The sequence below is a fragment of the Meleagris gallopavo genome, chromosome 1, assembly GCF_905368555.1.
Source record: "Meleagris gallopavo chromosome 1, MGAL_WU_HG_1.1, whole genome shotgun sequence".
In the NCBI taxonomy this organism is placed as follows: Eukaryota; Metazoa; Chordata; class Aves; order Galliformes; family Phasianidae; genus Meleagris; species Meleagris gallopavo.
In genome coordinates, this window is record NC_139404.1 from 26,622,375 (window position 1) to 26,644,768 (window position 22,394).

A 22,394-nucleotide genomic window follows, 5' to 3' on the forward strand; every position below is an offset into this window, starting at 1 on the left:
ACCTCCATAAATTGGTATTCAAACTGGAAAAAACAATGGCTGAAAAGGACAGCTCATTATAATGTGCAGTGATGTGGATCAATATAGTTCAGCCTAATTGATATCTTAGCTCAGGAAAACAAAGCCTTGACTGTATTTCAAATAATCCTCTATTTACACACTTTATAAATAAATCTTTGAAAACCAATTTCAGAAGAAAGTATTTTCAAGTCAGAGTTCTAATGCCTTGTAGATCTTGGTGACTTCTCACAGCATGTCATATCAAATTTGAACATACTCTATGTCCCAGAATTTGAAGTAAACATTTCATGATATTATACTTATTTATCTTGTCCTTCAAGCAGTTATTAAACATGACACGGATCTTAACTTCTTAAGTGTGGTATGCACTTAATGACTGTTTTGGTTAATGTAGCTCATAGATGGGGATGATAAAATAATTGAACTTAAATTTCCTCAAGAAACAGAATTAAAATGTTAGAATTAGTGACACAAATTGTTTATGTTTTTCAGGCAACATTTTGTTAACTGTATAAATACATGCAGACTCCTCAACATTAAATTAGTGCAGTAATAACACAGACTGCATATTTTCATCCCATAGAAGACAAAATCAAATTAAAAACTCTAGCAGGATGTTTTCTGTTACATGCCATCCTTCAGAGAAAAAGCTCTATCTCATTTATTCGTGCATTACTGAGTCATAATAAAATTCTGTGCTGGCACACTGGTCAAGACAAATGCTAGCAAGAAGCTTCAGTGACAGCAACATTACTTATTACTGCAAGCATTTGCTTCATAACCATTGCTGTTTCCATATTATGAGTCTTGTGCAATCCCACATTGGGACTGCAAAGCTACTGGGGCACATGCAGACCTGTGGCTGAGCACTGTGCTGTGCTCTCTGCACCTCATCAGCAGCCCCTTCCCTCTTCTCGCACCTCTTGGAGCAGATCTGACCCATGCAAGAGAGACAGAATCACAGAGGGGACCCACAAGGATCATAGAATCACTTGATTTGGAAGGAACCCTTAAAGCTCATCAAATGCAACTCCCCTGCAATGAACAGATACACCTACAGCTAGATCAGGTTGCTCAGAGCCCCTCCAGCCTGACCTTGAATGTCTCCAAGTTCAGGGCATCCACCACCTCTCTGGGCAGCCTGTTCCAGTGCCTCACCACTCTTACTGCAAAAGAAGTTTTCCTTTTAATACAATCTCAATCTCCTCTCTTGTATTTTGAAACCATTTCCCCTTGTCCTATCACAACAAATCCTGCCAAAAAGTCTGTCCCCTTCCTTCTTATAGCTCCCCTTCAGAAACTGAAGGGATTGAGGCCAACTCTGAGCTCCACACAGGACCACACAAAATTCAAACCCGATGTCTGAGACGCATATCCCAGTGCTTCTTGAACTCCGATAGCTTGGTGCTGTGACCTGTCCTGGGCAGCCAGTTCCAATGTCCACTGCCCTCTGATGTAGAACCGTTCCCTAACCCCCAGCTGCCCCTCCCCTGACACAGCTCCATGCCGTTCCCTCGGGCCCTGTTGCTGTCACACGGAGCAGAGCTCAGCGCTGCCCTTACGCTCCCTGTGAGGAGCTGCAGCTGTCATGAGACCTCCCCTCAGCTCCTCTGCTCTGGGCTGAGGACACCCAGGGATGTCAGCCACTCCTCTCATGTCTTGCCCTCCACTATCTTCAGACTTCCTTTGAATGCTCTGTAGTAGCTTTATATCCTTCTAGTGCAGGAGTTGAGGCCACATAGCAAAGAGCAGAGGGGACAACCCCTTCCCTCGCCCAGTGGCCATGCTGGGCCTGGTGTACATCTGGGCACATCACTGACTCATATTCAAGTAGCATCAACCAGCACCCCCAGATCCATTTCTGCCAAGTTGCTCTCTAGCCAATTATCTTCCCTGACATCTCTGATCATCCTCCAGATGCTCTGCAGATTGGTTTGGTTTAGGGAGAAGTTTGGTGCATGCTAACTAGATTCATTTGGAGTCCAGCTATGTGCATAATGCACTCCAACTCCTAGCAGAGGCACTTGGGTCTAAAACAAGGAGCACTGTCTCAGATATCTTTGAAACACATGCTGAGGATGCTTGCTATGAGAACGCTGACTGCATGTAATCCAAAGTAAAAACACCAAACCATAGAATACAGTTGCGGAGACCAGTTGCTTTTATCTACCATGCCACTGATATTGTGGCAAATTATCTGTCAATGTACGACAGCCTCAACGTACCTGCTTGTGAGGTTGAAACAAACAGCATATCCAGTTATAACAATTCTACAGCAAACAGATAAAGAGAAGGTGTTTAACCTGCAGCTACTATCCAGGGCAAGAAAGAGGAACAGCCACTCCTCAGGGTCCAAACGACCAATGACAAATAGGAGAGTGACATCTAAATGAGCCAGAATGAACCAGAAGCAGCTGGGCCATTTCACAATGGTCACCATCATTCATAAAAATGAGAGAAATATAAAAGAATGTGGAAAAAAACCCACCATTTTGAAGAGACTGTCCAGACAAAACAAGAAGCAAAAAACTCAAATGGAAAGTTTAAGAAAGCCAGCTGAAATATATGACTAAGAACAGATGGCGTCTGTCTGAGTTTTGGACTAATGAAACCACTGACAAAACATCTACCACAATTTCTCATTTATAGGTTTACTATATCAAAACACAAGTGGAAAACAAGCAATGAAGACTGAGACACGGAATTACAGGCTGGGAAACAGCCTTGATAACAACAATCAGATAATCGGAATGCAAGTATGCCATTTCCTATACTTCAGAAATTTTAGAAGTTTATAGTTACTGCTATACACTGATTATCTATAATCCTTTCTAATTAAAAAGAAAACTCAAGTAAAACACAATATTATTTATATTTACTTCATAATTACAATTTGGCTGCCATAACATGTAGCATGTAAAATTAATGAAGCATTCAGTTTAGCACTCCCTACCATAACCAAAACATCAAATATGGGTACTACTTCTTTAGGAAGTAGTCTGAGCACTTTGCATTTGTACAGTAAAAATGGTGCTATTGCTTATATCTCTGGGTACAAATCTACTGCCCTATCAGGTAGGGCAGAGTCGTTCTCTAACATGATACAGTATCGCTTAAATAGGCATACACATCATGTTTGTATTCTTATGTAATAACTGATATATCCTTAAGGTATATTGTGTGTACATCCTTCAAACTACCCAATCTTACTATTTAGCAGTTTGGCATCTTTCAAGAGTTTGCACACTATCACAGACTAGGCAGTACAGTTCCAATCTGGCTATGCAGTTTTAAAAGTACTGACAATATACTATTTAATTCAACAACTATCAAGTCACAGGACACTAGTTTTATTCATTTCAAGTAATTATTGATGACTTGAGACAACACTTCTGCAAAGAATCTGCATCTTCACATATGCATTCCACTGACTTGAATGAGCTGCGTGTCACAATTACATACCTAGCTCTTCAGGGGTATGGTCTTGCTCAAAAGCTGTACAAAATTTCCATTTTTCCTTCCCTCCAGTTTTTCAGTGCCATAGTTCTTCCCACACTGTGCAATTCTTTTATTTATATACTGATGCAACATTAAAAGCTACTTTAAAATATCCACAGAAAGACATTCAAATGCTTTTAAGCTTTTCTTTTGGCTTCAGTCAGCTGGGTGTTTATGGATGAGAATGTGAAGGAGAGGTCCTAGAGACAATCTGAGAATAACTGACATTTTTGCACTGAGAACACACAAGCACAGAGTTCTAGCAAGGTCTGCAAGATAGACTTGATGCAAGGAAGCACGCAGGGTTGAGAAAGTTTATGAGGACTGTCTGGACAGACAAATAACGACTTCAGCTATAATGAAGTTAAAATATTTAAAGTTTGCAACTTTGTAATACTCAAGTTCTTCACGTCCTATCCTACCATGCACTCTCTCACAACAGCATCTCAGATTAAGCCCTATATGCCTCTTCATGAAAGCTTGCTGAAGACTCAGAGGAAGAACTTGATCATTTGTACGACAAGCACATTTTATGGCAGACCTCAGAGGACATGATTTACAGGTTCGGAGTCTTACAGAGAACTGGTGTTACCAAGCAAAGACAAAACAAATTAAAAAAAACTCCTGTCAACAGGGTGTTTCATGGGGCAGAGCAAATTATCTTAACATCTGTGCTATATTCAGAACACCCAAAAACTTGTAACACCTCTACATCTTTTTATGGTATTTACACATCTATTATTTGTTCTAGTAATGAGAAACTTTTCAGGTAATACTGAGATAGTTTAAAGGACTTCATCAGCTTGCAGATATAGAAATCATCACTCACCGTAGCTCAGCAACTGCTGCACCGCAGGTAACAGAATGCTTGAGTAGAGATTTCAGACAACTTAAAAGCATTAGCACGTAAACAAGTTATCACATGTAAGCCGTTCTGTGGTTCACACACACTTACTTAGATAGTCTGAAGCAGCTTACCTCTCAGAGAGCTCTAGTCAGTGTATAGAGTATCTGATACTTGCTAGCCTGCTCATGAGCCAAAGCCCTTATCTGAACTTGAGCAGGTAAGAATTGGCTCAGATTACTAGATTTAATTGCAGCTGTATCTGTACTAGTAGACAGTTAAGGAATTCTATCAAACGAAGACAAAGGCCATCTACTTTCTTCTTCATTTAAGCTATGAAAGTTTTCTGAATTTGGAGAAAACCAACCTGCATGTCTTTATTGGGTATTTATGGAGAATTCAACATATTCTTTGTCTTGTACTAAAGTGAGTTACATATTCATGGTAAGGTGTGAAGACACCTTATGTCTTCAGATAAAACACACTGCACATTTTAACATAACTATTTGTAAAATTATGGCAGGATAGTAAGCGGTTCAGATAGTACAGTCAAGCAATACAATCCATTTTTTTTTAATTAATCCATAATTATCTATTTAAGAAGATACTTAATTTCACTCGTATATTCACCTGTCACCAGGTGTTCAATATTTTTAACAAATATCCTGTGAAAGGCTAAAAACCACTACAGTTTTATTGCAATGGTTACATGAAAAGCTTCTGCTATTCAAACACAGAAGCACATACAAGGTTATTTAATCAGTTGTGACGTAACAATTTCCAGTCCTCCATGTGACCTACATCCTTATTTTCATTTCAAATTACATTTTTAATTAAACATCATTAACAAATACGCTCTTAAAACATTTTTAGATAATGCTCATTTAGGAGGTTCATTCTGGTAATCACATTACAATAAATTGTGTTGCACTCACAGAATTTAATAGTGAACCTACCCTCCAGGTGTAATTGCTGCTTGTTCTTTTCACAGCGATTAACTTGCATCAAGTCACGATTCTCTAAAGAGTTCATAATGCCTCCTGGCAGAAGCACTCCCTTCTCCCTAAAATCTATGGCATACGGCTTGGAATCCTGAATCGAATGCATAGGTTCAATTCAAGAAACAGAGGGTTGGTGGTACACTGAATGGGAGGTAGCCCCCTGTGGGGGAACAAATGAGGACACAAACAAGTATGCAAACATTTGGAATCAGCTGGGGTTTTAAAGAAGAATAAAGAAGAAGGATGCCATACTCTAAACCCAACAAGCAGACACAGGCAAGTGTGGGTGGGCTGGGTGACCTACCTCTCACAAATTAATGTCTGAGGAACTCTGGTGAATAAACCAAAAGTGATAGCCACAAGCTTGGGTAGTGACTGATCTGTCACCTTGCTGGGGTTTTAACCCATGACAGCAAATAGCCATCATCTCCCAGCTCACAAACGGCAGATGTTTAAAGAGGAAGAAGGTAAACTACTTACCCAGGGGCTGGTTTGGGTAGGATGGGTAGCATAACGGGATGTGGGATGGAAGAGTATTTGGCTCATTAATTAATTTGGTTAAGAACTGCTCTGTATAAAATTTACAATTAATAACATGGAAAGTGATAGATTACACACACAGACACACTCATACTAATGAGCAGGTGATGACAGAGAATAATGAAGACCAGAAGTCTCTTTGGTCACTTCAGGAATGAATACCATTAAGGAACTACTCAGATGCAGCGTTGATGAGATTCAACCTGAACTCTGTCACTGAAAGAAAAGGAGTGTATGATTACTGTAAATATTATGGAATATTTGAGGTTGCTTGCAGAACTGGAATGTGGATTGATGTAAATCTTATTATGGGAAATTTAGAGAGGGGCCAACGGCACAGAAAGGAAGGGATCAGGAAGGAACAAACACACGGAAACGCCGGCAATGGGAATAAAAAGAACAACTGCACTTAAACAGGCCACCAGCAGGTATGCTTCTCTGACCAAGCCTCGTATCTGATCACAATAGGTGACACTTCTTCATACTTTTCCTAATTACTTTTTTGTATAACTCATCCTCTATTATATTGGTGATACTGTTCCAAAGCCCACATGCCAGAGACTGTGCAAGAGACTGCATGTCACTGGTTCAGATATCTGCAGCTACAGAGATTATAGCATATTTGTATTTTCCTAGTGAACTGAATTCTGTGTGCACGTGTAATTTGCTAGGAAAGTTGAAATTGGCACAGCCAGCAAGTAACCACTGAATATAAAGACACCTGTACCCAAGAAGACTGAAGGTCTGAGTCAGTGGCTGGGCAAGAGGCCCAAGGTTCGGGTAGCAGACATTGAGGCTGCTAATATCTGAGGGACCCACGACTGTGTGGTAACAGTGAGAGGTGTCAATGCATGTCTCCATTCTGCCAGCAAACACCAGGATGGATTAGCTGCCCAGTAGGAAGGATAAGAAGGCCTCAGTGTAAGTATCAGATAGGTTCAAAAACCATGGTAGTGTGCAAAGGATCCACAACTGTGGACAGGCTTCTGGATATGACAGTCAGGGTGTGCATTTTCACTAGTGGACTTCAACCCTGATCTTTGCCACCCAAATAGGACACAAAGGTACCACACTCCTCAATCCTCCACATCTTGAGACTTGGCTTTAGGGAAGAGCACAGACATTGGTGATATTAACATTTCCCTCTCTGCCTGGCTCTCCCAGGGCAAAGCGACCAGACAGGGAGATAAAGAGGCAGTTTCTTTTTTTGAAGATCCCTGTGTGGTGTGGAGCTACTGCTGAGGAACTCTTTTAATTGTTTCTCCAGGAGAGCCACCATGATACATGCATAAGCTTTATCTAAGGTGCTCTGCAGCACCATACCCTTAACATAGCTTGGAGCAGCGAACATGGAGGAAAAGATTATTACAATGTTATTATCAGAAATTAGCAATAACCTAGGGACACAACTTAAAAGAAACACTCATCCACATCCCTCCTCACCTCCCAGCTCCCAGGACAGAAGGGAAGAAGCAACAAGGAGGCCAAACCCCATCTTTAATTTAGCACATGGGAGCTAAGAAGTGCTTCACTTCCCCACTCCCATAAATATTTGAGTTCACTTGTAGCTACCAAGCTCTGAGTAGACAAGTGAGCTACAGAGAAAACTGAGGAATGGTTGGATTTCAGATAATGAAGAGGGGAGTTATGTGAGAGATGGCCAGGCTTCACACAGAAACGGGGAAGGATACTGGGATCTTCTGGAGAGTAAAACCCTGTGAGGCCAGCAGGGCTAACCGATACAGTGAGGCCATAGGCCATGCAACCCAGGAAAGAGCATCAGAAAGAACAAATTTGGTTGTGTATATAGCTGACCTAGGACAAATGGAAAATAAATAATTAGAGGCAGACTTATGTGGGAGGAGACAAGGGTGGAGAGATGGAGAGATAAAGACAGATAGGGGAGAAGAAAAAGCATGGGAAAACAGAAGATGGGCATAAAAACAGCCACTTGCATGTAAGTACATTCCTGAGCCTTGCACATGATCAATGCACTCTACCTACCTTATTATTAAATTATATTCTTAACTTATGCATACTCTTACTCTGCCACATAGACAAGAGTGCTGCAAGGTCTAAATGTAAGCAACTGTTGAACACATTGCAGGCCACTGGGCCTGCAGGTCCAGATGCCAGCAACTGGAGAGCCCAAAACACAAGAGGTTGAAATGGTAGCAAACAGAGGAACCACAGCTCGTAAAACTTGTAGGTCTAGATGCCAGCAACTGGAGAGGCTGGAGTGTACATGTGAAAGATCTAAACAGCAGCAACAAGAGGGGCCTGGGTGTATTTCCACAGCATCTCGTGTCTGTATGTGTAATCAAACTGGAATAGTGAGCAGAAGATTATATTTTAAAACAATGTGTCTGAGCCAGTGGCTGCATAATTGGTCCAAAGTCCAGGGATGGTATTAAACAAACTTAGAGCCCACGCTGAAATTTAAGAGGTATGTAGACATGGTGGGTCCCAAAAATCTAGAGAAAATCATGTTTTCTCTAGTGAATGTCAGTCCTGATTGACCGGAAAGGAAGAACTATCTGTGCTGCTGTTTATGTGAGCACTATTGGTGTTTATGAGGGTACGATAAAGGCATTGCTCTGTAGCTGTCTGCATGGCTAACCAACTTATTTTCCTGTTTTGGCATGCCTCTCTTGAATACGTACTGTCTTGCCATTGGCCAGACCTGAAGACAAGAACAGCAGCTGACACATCCATGAACCAGAACAGTGAAATCTCTCAGGTCTGAAAATACATAGGACTGGGCTTCAGTAACCAAGAAAGAAAACTCCCTAGACCCAGTGGATTGAACAGTTGTCATAACATTATTCACAAAGGGAACTTATAATTGAGCTCAAGTAGTGATACTTATAGTACTAAGGAAAAAACAACAACAACAAAAAAGCAACAACTTTCTCTGAAATATCCTCTAGGTAGTAACAAGAAAGAGGGGATTTTGCAAGTCTGGTGAAACTTTAGTTTTCTATAGCAAGTCAGATCCCCTTAAAAATGGGACATGAGAGAGATGCAAAAGGAATAGCGTTCTCTGGCACAGAATGCTCCAGCAGAATGGTATTGCATTGAAAAGAGTCTGAGCACACTAAAACCCTACATACGAAATTGTAACTTACAGACTGCCTATGAAGCTACGGAAGACACACTTTCAGAAAAGAAAAATTCAGAATACTTAAAAATCCATTGATAGATGCTTTAAGAAATACTGTTACGTAGCATAATTAATGTAGACTGAATAACTTGCACTGTGGACAGTGATATGTTTATTATAAGCCACTCAGTGACAGCTGCTGGAGGGAATTAACCAGAAAGCAACACAGCCCTGGATTAGCATATACAAGCTCAGGTTTTCCCATACACAGGAAATGGCAGGACAGGAAAAACTGTTACATTTTATTTTCCTACATTCTGTCTCCAAAGAAGTGACACAACTTCGGAGGTGCACATCAAGCACATCATGTGAACAGCTTTGCAGAAAGAACAGGAATTTTGCTCTGAAATAGGAAAATGATAAATATCAGGGTGACTTTTTTTTTTTTTTTCCTACAAAGTGATTTATATGATAAGATCTGTTCATCCTAAGTGGCTGGGCCCTAAGTGAATAATTTTGAAAAGGAATTTCAGCTACTGGCTAGCTTTGTCTTTGTTCAAGGCAAGAAGAAAGATGGGCTCTGAGCCCAGCGCAAACATGTTGAAGTCAGTCGTGGTTAGCATGACAGACAGCAGACATGCTGTCTGAATTCAGGCAGAATTTTATGACTGCCAGCCAATGTGTTGGCTGCCCTCTCTCAGGGAGAGGAAGGTAGGTTGGATGTACATGGGGGTCTATAGTCTGGGACAGAAGTTAATTCAGCCTGACATCTACTATTTTGATTTTCAATAGTGAGTTTTACACATATTATCACACCAACACTCCAAAGGATCTACTACGGTAAGTAAACCAATGTTGGGAATCAATCAAAACTATCAAAAGTTCACCAATTCTTTCAATGAATTTTTGAATATGCTAACAAGAAAACACTGTAAGTAAGCTTTCTTCATACAAGCTCCAGTGTCTTTATGAAACTTACCTCATTGTCTCAGACACCCCAGAGTCCTATATCCAGTTTCACACAGAAGATGAAAACAGATGAAAGCTGTGACCTTTATTTTAAATAGTTAAACCAAACAGCTTTGCCTCTGGATGCAATTATGCAAGTGTAAAAATGCCCTAGAAGGGTCTGGCTTTTCATGTAGGCAAAGCTCATGCCAACACAATGCTACAGAAAGAAATTAAGACAACTGCTTTAACTACCAGCACAAAGAAAGTGAATTTACTTTTATGTACAGAAGCAAGGTATATACTAGTGAAAAAACAAGAAGGGCACTTAAGTTACCCACTACTACCTAAGTTTGATCGGAGAAAGATAAACATGGCTCAAGTGCATTTAACTGTAGGCTGGAAGTGCATATCTGCACTTGACTTTTCCTTCCAGTGTGTCCTTTGCAGTACCAGTGACTTAGAAATCCTATGTAGCTTGACAGTAAAGGCTAAAAGACAATTTAAAGTAAAAAAAAACCTTCACCCACTTTCCTCACTTAAATGTGAGAACATTAAAAATGAATTTTTTGTTGAGTTCAAACAGAATCATCCCAGTTCAGAATAATGATTTGACTGGAGAACGTTTTTTTTTTGAAAAAGATATTATTAATCTTAGAGAGGCCTTGTACAGCAGAGCAGCTGTACACTGGATTTCTTTGCCCTTTTTCCCGAGCAGCTGTACACTGGATTTCTTTGCCCTTTTTCCCATGTGTTCCTTTCCACAGGGCTAGGGCATACAACACAGGCTCATTTTTCTGCTTCACAATACTCAGGATTCCCTTGCAATTATGAGTTCATGCTTGGGACTTTGCCCATGTTACCTATGGGCACCTTCTGCTCATATGCTTCTATAGAAGTACAGACACCTCAGTTTTCTTTATAAAATCGCAGAATCATAGAATGGCCTGGGTTGAAAAAGACCACAATGATCATCTAGTGTCAACCCCCCTGCTATATGCAGGGTCACCAACCACTAGACTGGGCTGTCCAGAGCCACATCCAGCCTGGCCTTGAATGCCTCCTTGGGCAACCAAAACCCTCCTTCAAAGCTCCTTCCTGTGCAACCTACTGTAAGGAATCTGCTTTAGCAGGGGGTTGAACTTGATGGTCTCTGCAGGTCCCTTCCAACCCCTACAATTCTGTGATTCTGTGGTTCCGATATGTAGGCCTTTCACCCTGGATGCAGACCTTGCCTCTGTGCTGCTGGCAGTGCCTACCCTCCCCTGGCTGACCCCCAGATGTTCTACTTATGCTCCTCACCGTGCACCATCTGCTTCTTTACAGAGAGAGTGGTGAGGTGCTGGAACAGGCTGCCCAGAGAGGTTGTGGATGCCCCATCCCTGGAGGTGTTCAGGGCCAGATTGGATGAGGCTCTGGGCACCTGGTCTAGTATTAAATGGGGAGGTTGGTGGCCCTGCATGTGGCAAGGGAGATTCATTGTCCTTGAGGTCCCTTCCAACCCGAGCCATTCTGTGATTCCTTTTATCTCTGCACACGTGTCCATAAAGATGCGAATTTATTTGGGAAATCATAAAGACCCCAGTCTGTCAGCTGAATCCTCCTTCTCTCAGTGCCCTGTGCCAAACCCAGGGGTTCTGCGGTGCCTTGCTCAGGACAGGTAGCATCAGTAGGACCAGAAAAATGACCTGAACCGTCTAGCCCTGAATGCCTACCCCGAACCCACGGCGCTCCTCATACCTGTGTATCGCAGATGTGACAATTAACAGCGACTGGCCTGACCCAGCACAGCTGTGCCTCTCGCTTCGGACGACCCGGAGCGGCCCTGCCGCGACCCACGCCCTGCGAATGCTGGTGGGACACAGAGCATGGGCTCCCTGCCGGGAAGCTGTGGCGTAACCGCACGGGCCCCTTCACGCCGGGCTGTCCCCTAACGCCGCTCCTCGCCTCACCCTCCTTTAGGAAAGTTAAAGCCACGCGCGTCCCTCGGCTGCGGGCACGGTTCTTGCAGACAGACGCCCACCCCCAGCCCCGCACGCTCGGGGCCATCGGACGGGCACCTCTCGCCGCCCCAAACCTCGGCTCACCTCCTCGCGCGGCCGGGCCCCCTTCCCCGCGGGCCGCTGCCATGCCGCCGCGCCGCTCCTCCCCGCCTCCTTCCGCCCTCCCGTCCCGCCCGCCCCTGACGCGATCCCCGCCCCGCCGGCAGCGCGGGGCCAGCCGGGGTTCGTAGTCCCCGCCGGCCGCTGTCGACAAGGGGCGCGGCCGCGCCGAGGCACCGCGCTACGTTGCGCGGCGTGCAGCGGGACGAGCGTATAAGGGGCTTGAGGCGAGCGCGGCTCAGCCAGTCCGTCCGCCTGGCCGTCAGAACAATGCCTTCACTGCTAGAGCCGGGCAGCCGCGGCTGAGGGGCGGCGGAGCAGCCGGGCGGGACGCGCTCCTCGAGCAGCGCCGCTCCGAGCGGAGGAACCGCCGCCAGCATGTGGATCCCCACGGAGCACGAGAAGTACGGCGTGGGTGAGTGAGGGAGAGACGGGCGGGGGGCTGCAGCCCGGCGCCCCACCTGCCCGTACAGCCGCCCGCCCGGTCCGGGAGCGGTCCGCGCTCTGCCGGGCATTGTTCGCGCTGCGCGGACGGACAAAGTGCCGCCGGCCGAGCCGCGTATTATTTCAACTTTGCCCGGGGCAGGGCTCCGGAGCCAGCGGGACCGCCCTGCGGAGCGCTCCGGGTATCGCTGCGACTGCTTTGTGCGTTCTTCTTGACGCGCCGTACGAAAAGCGCTGATCGCGGTGCGCTCGTCCCGGACAATGGCCCCGCAGCCGAGCGCGGTGCGCGGAGCTCCGGAGGAGTCGGTCGCTCCTCGCGTGTGTGCGTTGTGTTTGGGTGCGGGGGGTGCGTGTGTGTGTGGGAGAGAGGGGGGGGCGAGGCGGGAGCGGCGCGGAGCTCTCTTTGTTTTTGTGTGTGCGTGTGTGTGTACGCGTGAGAGCTCCACGAGCAGCCAGCGCGGCTCCGTCCCGCTTGGAGTTGATCCCAGATGTTGCCGTCCTCTAAATGCTAAATTATAGGCATCATCGGTGGTGTTTATTTCCTCGACTCCTTCACCGGTCGGGTCACAACTAGGCTGCCGCTGTCGATCAGCCCCGGCAGGGGCTCCCGGACCGCTCTGGGACGCCCTGGAGCGGCACGCGGAGCGGCACGGCTGTGTGCTGCTCTTTCAGGCTGTCTGCTGCTTCCTTCCCATTTTATTTTCCTGATATATATTTTTTTTCCCCGTAACTGCAGCATTTTTTCTGATTGCGAGATGAAAAAGATGCTCAGTAGTCATTGTCAACGCTGACGGCAAGCGGCTAAACAGCCTTCCCCCTATCGGAATAACCACCTCCTGGGCTGCCGAACAATGAGCTGATGCCCTCCCATACGTTTTTCATAGCGAGCCCTGTAGGCACCTGGGCACGGGTCATTGTCCGGCAGCTCCGCGTGTAGGGATGCTCGTCTGGCTGCAGCCCTGCGCCTGCCGGAGCGGTGCCGCTGTGATTTCCCGAGGGGGGGAGGGAGGAGAGGACACGCATCCATTGGGTCAACGAAGAAATGTCATCGCTAAAAGAGTCCTGTGTAAATATAATATAGTCTCAGATGCTTGTTCTTATTTAGACACGTTCCATGGTTTTCTGTGATTTGCCTCCCAAATGCTATTCAGGATGGTAACAAAAAGCCACTGTTCCATTCGGGCCGTCCACGCCCCTGGGACGCGGGTGTATCGTGGTTCTTACAACCATTGCAAAGCAATGAAATGCTGATCTGAAATCATCATTTTTTTGCAGGGACTGTGTTTTTTGCTGTGTGCTCACCCACCTGCACAAAGAGTGCTATCTGCAAAATCTTCACACCCAGTTACAGTGTCAGCTATTGTGCTGTGTGCTGGGGGAGGCTGAGAAGGAGTTGAATCTTTCACAATTTTTCCATAACCTTCAACTTTAATTTATGAAACCTCCTTGACACAAACTTGCATTGTGCAGCAGAAGGCTGCTTTCATGTATTCTTTTTAATGCCATGCTATTTCTGTTACCAAGCAATTTTTATTAACGATGCATTTATCTGCCCTGCTAAAATGGGTGCATTAGGAAACCCTTAGAGGCACCCGATGAGTTGTACCAAACATATGTGTATCCTTTGTACCAGAGCTTAGGGCTTACATCAACATCAGTCCTTATCTGCGCATTCAGTCTGAGTTGTGCAGCGTTTCTGCTGTGATGTGCCAAAATGGAAGGACACCCAGACAGCAGCCACCTGGCTGCATAGTAGCTGAGGGGCTGCGGGACGTTTGCACTGCCTGATGGATCTGCTCTCTCTGAGGACGGTTGATGCAAGAGAAGGAGCATCTCTTCTTTATTTTAAACTTTTGCTTGCAGGCCACCAATAATATACAATCTTTTTTTCTTGAGCAGACTACTTTACTTTGAGTTCATTTGCTTGAAGATAGGCATACTGCCATAGTTTGTAGTGGATGTTACTACATTTAGATGTGACATGTTGTGGGGCAGTTTTATTGTGCTTATTTCTAAGGCTGTAGATCTTATCAGCTGTGTATTATCCTTCAGAATGCTAAAGGTGAAATAAGCATTGCAATGTAGGTGTTTCTGAGAAAGTTTCCTTTGTCTGGGTTTTGGTAACTCTGTTTTCTGAGCAGAAGCTTAAACTTTGGTATCACACATTGATACTTCATTTGTGTTATGTTGTACCTTTGGCTGATGCGACAGTCTGGTGGCAGCATCACACAGAGCACCCACTGACCCATTCTGTAGAGTGCATGGCACAAAGTATGCTGCAGGAAGGGCAGGAGAAGGGAGATCTGTGGGTTTGTTGTGTGGCTGCTAACAGTAGCTAAAACAGGTAGGTGTCAAGTGGAGTTGGCTCAAGAAAATTGTGCTCTTGTGTATGAGCGTGGAACATAACAGCACAACATTGTTTAGAACAATAACCAAACCCTTTGTTACATGAGTCCTTTAAGGCTGTCTAGGTGTGGATGTTCTGCAGACAGCAGACCAGTGAATGTAACTTTCAAAGGTGATTAGTGCTGTCTGGTGCAAATGTGAAACTTCTTGCTGCAGTAAAAATTAAAAAGCTACAGGAGCAAGTGATTATCTTGTAAATGTTGTCTGGAGTTGTTATAGCAGTTCTGTTAGATGGTCTGAATGTCAAGGACCGTCAGATCTACACATTGCTTTACCATCTGTGTGCTTTGGTTTCCCTGATCCGTGCAGGATATGGTTTGGCTCTCTGGAATGGAAATGACTTACCTCTGTCTGCTGAGCACATCGCTTGCCAACGTTTCTTGGAAAGATAACTTTCAGATGAGAACAGGAAGATTAGAGAATAATTAAACAGTTGCTGAATGCCTCATCCACTTTATCAGCAGCATATTATTCCAAGTCCCGAAGTCATCCCATATAGCATAATCTGCCAATTTAACTCAGGCAAGTTTAAATAGTGCTTGGTATTTTTAGTGTGCTTAAGCAATAAATCTGGCTTCCCAAAGGGATATGAAGTGTGGCTATCTCCCATTTTTGTAGAGGGAAACGGAAGGATTAAAAGACTTTGTGCTATAAGCTGAGGTTTGTGGGTGGAATAAGCCAGGAGTGTATTACTTGATCACAGGAGCTGTATTGACTGGCACTCAAGCAAAGGCTGCAGCGATGGGCTTTGCCCCATTCTCTGAGCTGCAGTTGGACATGTCTCATGAGCAATCCTGATGAAAGCTATATTTATCTTCAAGCTGCAAGCACTTTTTTTTTTTTTGACTGTAAGGTAACATTACTGTAAATGAGCTTGGTTTGTGTAGCTCAACAGCAACAAAAGCCAAGACCATAATGTGGTAACTGTCACTGTGTCTTTATCATAAGCATGCTAGACTTCTAATTTAAGGTGCTGTCTTTAAAAACGGCCTTGTCCATCCTGCCCCAAATATTAAAAATAGAAACAATGTTCTTATTTCCTCCCTTCTCCAGTGTTGATCTTGCCTGACAGTTTTATTTGGTTTACATTTGGTCTTACACTTATAAGACCCCTAATAATGAACGTGTGTCAAGCTGTCTAAATAACTGTTTAGAGGCAGGGTTGAGAAGATGTATATTGGTCTTCAAGGCTCATGAACGCTGTTTAATTGATGAAAGGTGGGAGTGGCTTTTGTCTCATTACATACAGCTTGTGACTGCTGGGGGCCAGTGCCTGCCAAGAACTGGATGTGAGGTGGATGAGGGAGGGAGGCTGAAGCTGGCGGAGCGCCCACGTTCCCTGCATGCCACTGGGGCAAGGGGAGTTATTTGCATTTCATGAAATACTCCCAGAGTTCCCACAATGAGTTACAACATTTGTGGGTCTTCACACGGTTATGAAGGTTTTCACACCAGTTTAGGATGTCACTTAAATGAAGATTGTATTTTACTGGTCTTCTACATTAGTAATAACTTTCAGTATCCTTCAGAAATGATGTAGTCTCAACCTTCAGCTTTTGGACTTAAAAATAACTAATTGCATTCTGTTGGAGAGTAGATCATAGAATTGTAGAATGGCTTGAGTTGCAAGGGACCTTAAAGACCATCTCATTCCAACCCCCAGCTGTGGGCAGGGTTGCCAACCACTACATCAGGCAATAGATCAGATTGTCCAGAGCCCCATCCAGCCTGGCCTTGAGCACCTCCAGGGATGGGCCGATCACAGCTTCCCTGGGCAGTCAGTGCCAATTCCTCACCATCCTCTGAATGAAGATTTTCCTCTTAACATCTAATCTCAATCACTCCTCTTTTAGTTTAAAACCATTCTGCCTTGTCCAATCACTATCAAACCATGTAAAAAGTCTCTCTCTCTCCTGCTTATAAACTCATTCTAAGTACTGGAAAGTAACCATGAAGTCTTCCCAGAGCCTTCTCTTCTCCAGGCTGGGGGGGGAAAAAAAAAAAAAAAAAGAAAGAAAAACAAACAACAACAACAAAACAAAAACAAAAAACAAAACAGCTCCCGTAATCTTTTTTTTCATAGGAGAGGTACTCCAGCCTACTCATCTTTGTGGCCTCTGGAACCACTCCAACATTTTTTTTTTTTTAAGCTCGTAAGAGTATTCTGAACTTCTATGGTGATTGGTAAATCAGTGAAATTGCATTAAAATAAAACGAACACAAGATTAAAAAAAAAAAAAAAAAAGTCCGTAATAACTGCTTCTATACATCTAGAATCTTTAATATGGATATGACTTGAATGTCATCTCCAGAGGATAACCCAGAGCTGGCTGGTTCATTAGCACCCTCTTACCCAGCGCTCTTCAGAGTTCTCATCGTTGAGTGTATGGAGCTGCTAGTGGAAGACTTAAGGCTGATGCTACTACACTGCCAGCTGTATACTGATTAAACTGCCTTTTTCTTCCAATTCAGTTATATTTAGTATTTTGCCACTATTTGCCTTTTTCTTTTTTTCAGTGTTGGGTTTGTGTAGCTACCAGGTGGATAAGATTAATCCAAAAGATGATGGAGTGGTGGTGAGTTAAATACCCCCAAAGACCTGGGTTGCTTTTGGACACCCACCTCTTTCCATCCATAGCCTGAAGCTGAGAAACAAAACTGCATCAGAAAACAATGTTTCACATTTCCAGACTAATTCAAGGTGAACGTTATCTACCACCTTCCGTAGTTTCCATTTCATTTGAGTGTAATTCACTGTGCAGGTCTTGGTCTATAAAATTCTCCCTAATTTGAGCTTTGGGATTAGAGAAGATTCGGAGAAGAGCGTTTTGATGTCTTGGATCATTTGGGATACTTAAATGCATGCAGTGACTGAGAGCTCACTTCCAGCAGATAGCTCTTGCCCCATGCAAGAAACACTTTGTTTCTTTAGGTTTGAATGATTGTGAGTGGTGTCTGTGTAGAAATGTACAGTTTTGGTTTTGTTTAATGGATTTTTTTTTTTCTTCTCAATTGGTGTTTGATTCTGTGAATGTACAGGGAAACTATATAACTCCTCAAAGTCCTGTTGAGCCTATCTGTGGTTTTGCAAGAAGGGTTACTGTTTATTTCTGTGTGTCCTTTTGTGAAGAATTGGGCAGAATGCCTCTGAGGCATTCTGTACAATTTGCAGTGATTTGGAAGGCAGAGATTAACCCAGAGGGAGATGTCCCTTTACTTTCTTTCTTTCTTTTTTTTTTTTTTCTTTTTTTTTCCAGTTGCATGCATTTTACTGGTGGTAGGAAGGCTCTAACACCAATGAAGCACCCAGGTTTAGCTGTGCTTGAGAGATGATCAATAGGAACATAGGAAAAATCTCTAGAAAAGGTTTTGAGAGACTTAGTCTGTGCTACATTCTCAATGCTGAATCAACTGTATCTGTTCTGAAGGAAACTTGCCACCGCATTCTTCAAAATTCTTCTAATGGAGCATCTGCACTTGCATAGCCCAGTGCTTAGCAATCCTAATACCAGAAAGATTTTAGCATTGGAGTACAGTTTTTTCCTCTTGCATATATCATTATGCATATATGAAGGTCTGCTGAGACTTCTTTTCTTTGGATGAAGTGGCTCCAATTATTTCATCCTTCCCCTGTAGATCATGTCATTCATATCCTTGACCTTGATCTGTGTCAAAAACTGGATCAAAAAGCTTGGTCAGGTAAGGCAGGAGAACTTTTCTGTGTTAGGCAGTGTCTGCTGGTCAGTCCCAGCATGTATCTGTGCCTTTTGCTGTAGCATTGCACTTCTCCATTCAGGTGGGAGCCCCAGATAGTCCTTCAGATCCTTTTCTGGAAGTTGTCAAAACAGTCGTTCTCCCACCCAGTGTTTGTCAGCTGATTATTTCTGCTTGTGTGGCACTTTACATTTGTTCTTAATGATTGGCACCTTTTCCATGCTGTTTCTCTGGCTTTTCAGCCCTGCCAACTGCCAAATTTTCTTTCTCGCATCAGCCTGTTGGAAACACCTTGTATGACAGCTTTGTTGTGAGATGCAATTTAAGATCTGTGCTTGTTGACAGAAGCAGAATTTGATGAGCAGCTGAAATACACCTGGATGCCATGAGGATTTGCCATTAGTTTAGATCTTTGTACGTGTAAAGGAATGTTTTTTTTTTTTCCCACCAAATCTTTACAATGACAGGAGTTGGAGATGATAGCTACTTTCTGTTTATCTTCATAATGCATGTTTCTCATTGCTTAAGATGCACGCTACATTTGTGTAGGTTAAATATGATGTGATAACTTGTCAGCTTTGCTTTCTTGGGCATCTAATTTTTTATTTTTTCTTTAATAATGCTGACCTAATGTCCAGATGCTCTATGGTAGTGTATATGAGAGTTGCAAATGCTGCAGCTCTGGAAGTCACCTGTGCTGGGGGCGAAGAGAGAAGGTTGGATTTTGCACATTGTAGTACATTGTGCTTGCTGGCTTCTGTTTTCCTGAGTAAGAAAACAGGAGAAAATCAAGAAAGCATTTTGCAGGATTAAAAATAAAAAATCATTCCTGTTATATTGCCAGAAAAAGAAAAAATGCACTTGAAAGAGTGCTAATACAGTGAAAACCTTGCTGTCACTGATTGCATGTTTAATCTCTCCCCAATTAAGGAACTATGCCAATTTGAATTCTTCACATGCAGTATGTATCTTCTCTAATAATAACATCTGGATTTGCTACAACTGGATGTGGGGAAGTCTGCTTACTCAGCTCTCCGGTACATCAGGTTTTGTGGTTTTGATAGTTTGTGTGTAGGAAAACAAAACAATGCAATAGTAGAAAAGGGAATAGAAGATCGGGTTAGTTAGCAGACCTCAGAATTGGGCATTTCAGTTTTGTTTCTGTTTTACTGGATTTTGTCTGTGTCCTTGCAGAACTGTGGGAGGGCTGTGGCTGATCCCATGCAGTCAGGAGGTAACTGATGAGCTTGTTCTGTCTTTCTGTCAGCAGAGGAGAAACTGGCTGCCCTTTCTGACTCACTGCTTGCTTGGTTGATTTTTGTCATTGTTTGTGCTGAATTTAAGACTTGAATTGTCTTTAGAAGTATAAAATGAGTTATTAATATCATGTATGTACTGACACCTTTTCATGCGTAATTTGTATTGAATGAATGCATATCTGTACAGACTGGATAAGAGGTGGCCACTAACTCCAAAGTAGGGGATGTTTCTGTGATAATGTGCAATTTGTTCTAAGTATTTTCTAAAAATCATTTTTTGTATCAGAAGTCATAAACTCTTTAATGGGATAATGGTTTCGTGTTCAGGAATTATTTGAAATTACAGATTGCAGTGCAAAAAAACAACTGCACTCCACAAAGCCTCGCAAAGTTTCAACTTCTCTGCCCAGCAATATAATGAGTGAAGAATGCTTGAGATGCCTCGTGAAGAAAGGAGTTCCATTTCTGATACTCTATTTCTTATATAAATTAAATGCAAGTTAGCTGCAAGAACTGCATTGCTCTGCAGTTTTGTTATGGAAATAGCAATAGGAAATGGCTTGATTACCAGTGGTGTGGTAGCCTATGCAATTATAAACAATTGTTGTAATAAAGTGTTTTTAATGTTTTTCTGGGTAATGGTATCTGTTAAGTAACATGATCCTGAGGAAAAGTTCTTCATAGATGATTACTTTTAAATGAATTGTGGGGTGTGTTTTTTCTTTTTTTTTTTTCTTTTTTTTTTTTCTTTTTTTTTTTCTTTTTTTTTTCTTTTTTTTTCTTTTTTTTTTCTTTTTTTTTTTTCTTTTTTCTTTTTTTTTCTTTTTTTTTTCTTTTTTTTTCTTTTTTTTTTTTCTTTTTTTTTTTTCTTTTTTCTTTTTTTCTTCTTTTTTTTTTCTTCTTTTTTTTTTTTCTTTTTTTCTTTTTTTTTTTCTTTTTTTTTTTCTCTCCCCTGGGAAGGCTGGGGGGAAGTAGCCTGGGTAAACTTAAATGAAATCATAAAGGCAGCTCTGATTCAGTGGGCACAACTGAGAGATGCTGCCTGAATTGAAATGGGAGAGGACTGGCTCATCACTTCTAAGTGCCCACCTGTGGGAAGTGATGGCAGTAGCTTTTGTAAAGAACAAATTTAGCTAATGTTTTGTAACCTGAAAGAGTGTGTGCTGCTGCTTTCTCCTCTTTTGTTGGTGCTGTGAGAAGGAGCTCGACCTGCAGCTTCTGCCTGTGCATAGGGATCAGAATTGTTCCTTGTTGCTGTTCATTTTATTCTCCTCAGAAGAAATCTGAGTACGTATTGCTGAAACAACTTAGTGGATAAGGGCTTGCAGAGCTGCAGTGTTACTCATGGTTAGTTGTGGAAGGAAACTTCTTGAACCTTCGTCACTTATCTGTCTCTTCCCTATTCTTTCACCTTCCCCTTCTTCCCCGACTTCCTTCCTTTTTTGGTCTGTAAGGCTTTGGACCAAAAAAAGAGGAAATCCTAAGGTGGAAAACAATGGAAGATCACCGCTTTTCTATTTTGGTGTGAAAGCATGCGGCAGTGCTGGACAGAGTTCATTCCTTCAGCTGTACTTGCTTCTCTTCTTCCACCTGCCCATACTGGAGTAAAATTGAATAGCTAATTATAACTCGGGCCAGAATGCCATGACTTCATTATATCCTTTCTTCTGCTTGGAATAACAAATACCCAGAAGCTACATCGCCTTTCTGTTTAGGCCAGCTATAGTTGAGTGCACAGCCTTGCTGAACTTAATGGACTTATCCTATCCTGTACCAGGTTAAGTAGGTAAAGAAAGGGTACACATCTGCCTGCTCATACTTTGCCATTATACTAATTTTAGGAAAGTTTGTTAATGAGAGTGGTGCACAACTTGAGTTACACATTCTCCACTTACTTACATAGTATGAATCTTAATTTTCATGTTTAAAAACTCATTTTTCTTTTTTGCAAGTCAGACTGGAAGACAGAAGATTTGCCTGTAGTCTTTTCTGCCAATAAGTTAGACTTTTCACGGTGATTTTATTATCTGAAGACTTGAAACAATTTCTTAACCAGTTAATTGAAAAAAGTATAGTAGAAGATGCTGAAAATAGGTAACACTTTTAAATAATGCAGACTTTTCCGGAAAATTTGTAGTGTTTTTGCTTATCTGAGGCAAATTATAGGTTTAGAATTAAATCCTCTTTGGATGTTGTATTTTGAGGTGGGCTGTACTAAACAATATTCAGATTTAAAGTAGTAGGGAAATCACTTCTTTTATGGTCACCTGCAGAGTTCTTGGGGTTTTTTTTTTAGGTAGCTCTTTGTAGTTTATTCTGGAAAACACTGTCATCCTGTGTATTTTTCTTCTAATTGTTTTTTTTTCCTATGTAGATAAGTGGTAGCTTTCTCTCAAGCTGAGCAGTTATAATCTGCTCTAAGAAGCAGTATTTAAAGCTTGTTCCCTTGGTGAAGAGCACTAGCTTCCTGGCAGGGGAAGGATGTGTGGGTCAGTGCTGTTCCTTGTCTGCTGT

At 42.8% G+C, this 22,394-nt stretch overlaps 2 protein-coding genes across 7 annotated transcripts in view; one reads left to right on the forward strand and one right to left on the reverse strand.

Annotated features, from left to right (window-relative positions):
* ZNF277 (zinc finger protein 277) overlaps nucleotides 1–12,123 on the reverse strand; it is a 53,363-nt gene extending 41,240 nt beyond the window's left edge. Inside the window, exon 1 of the mRNA XM_085219369.1 lies at nucleotides 12,043–12,123. Coding sequence (XP_085075495.1) covers nucleotides 12,043–12,085 — 43 coding nt within the window. The 5' untranslated portion in view covers nucleotides 12,086–12,123. The remainder of the gene's footprint in view (nucleotides 1–12,042) is intronic.
* A 15-nt stretch (nucleotides 12,124–12,138) lies between these two features.
* The window catches only part of DOCK4 (dedicator of cytokinesis 4), a 237,028-nt gene continuing 226,772 nt past the window's right edge, over nucleotides 12,139–22,394 (forward strand). For 4 of the 6 annotated variants that reach the window (XM_085219388.1, XM_085219398.1, XM_085219393.1 and 1 more), the window contains exon 1: nucleotides 12,140–12,472. In XM_085219388.1, coding sequence (XP_085075514.1) covers nucleotides 12,436–12,472 — 37 coding nt within the window. In that variant the 5' untranslated portion in view covers nucleotides 12,140–12,435. Of the gene's footprint in view, nucleotides 12,473–22,394 lie in introns of all 6 variants that reach the window. The other 2 variants (XM_085219421.1, XM_085219411.1) reach the window with 2 other exon arrangements.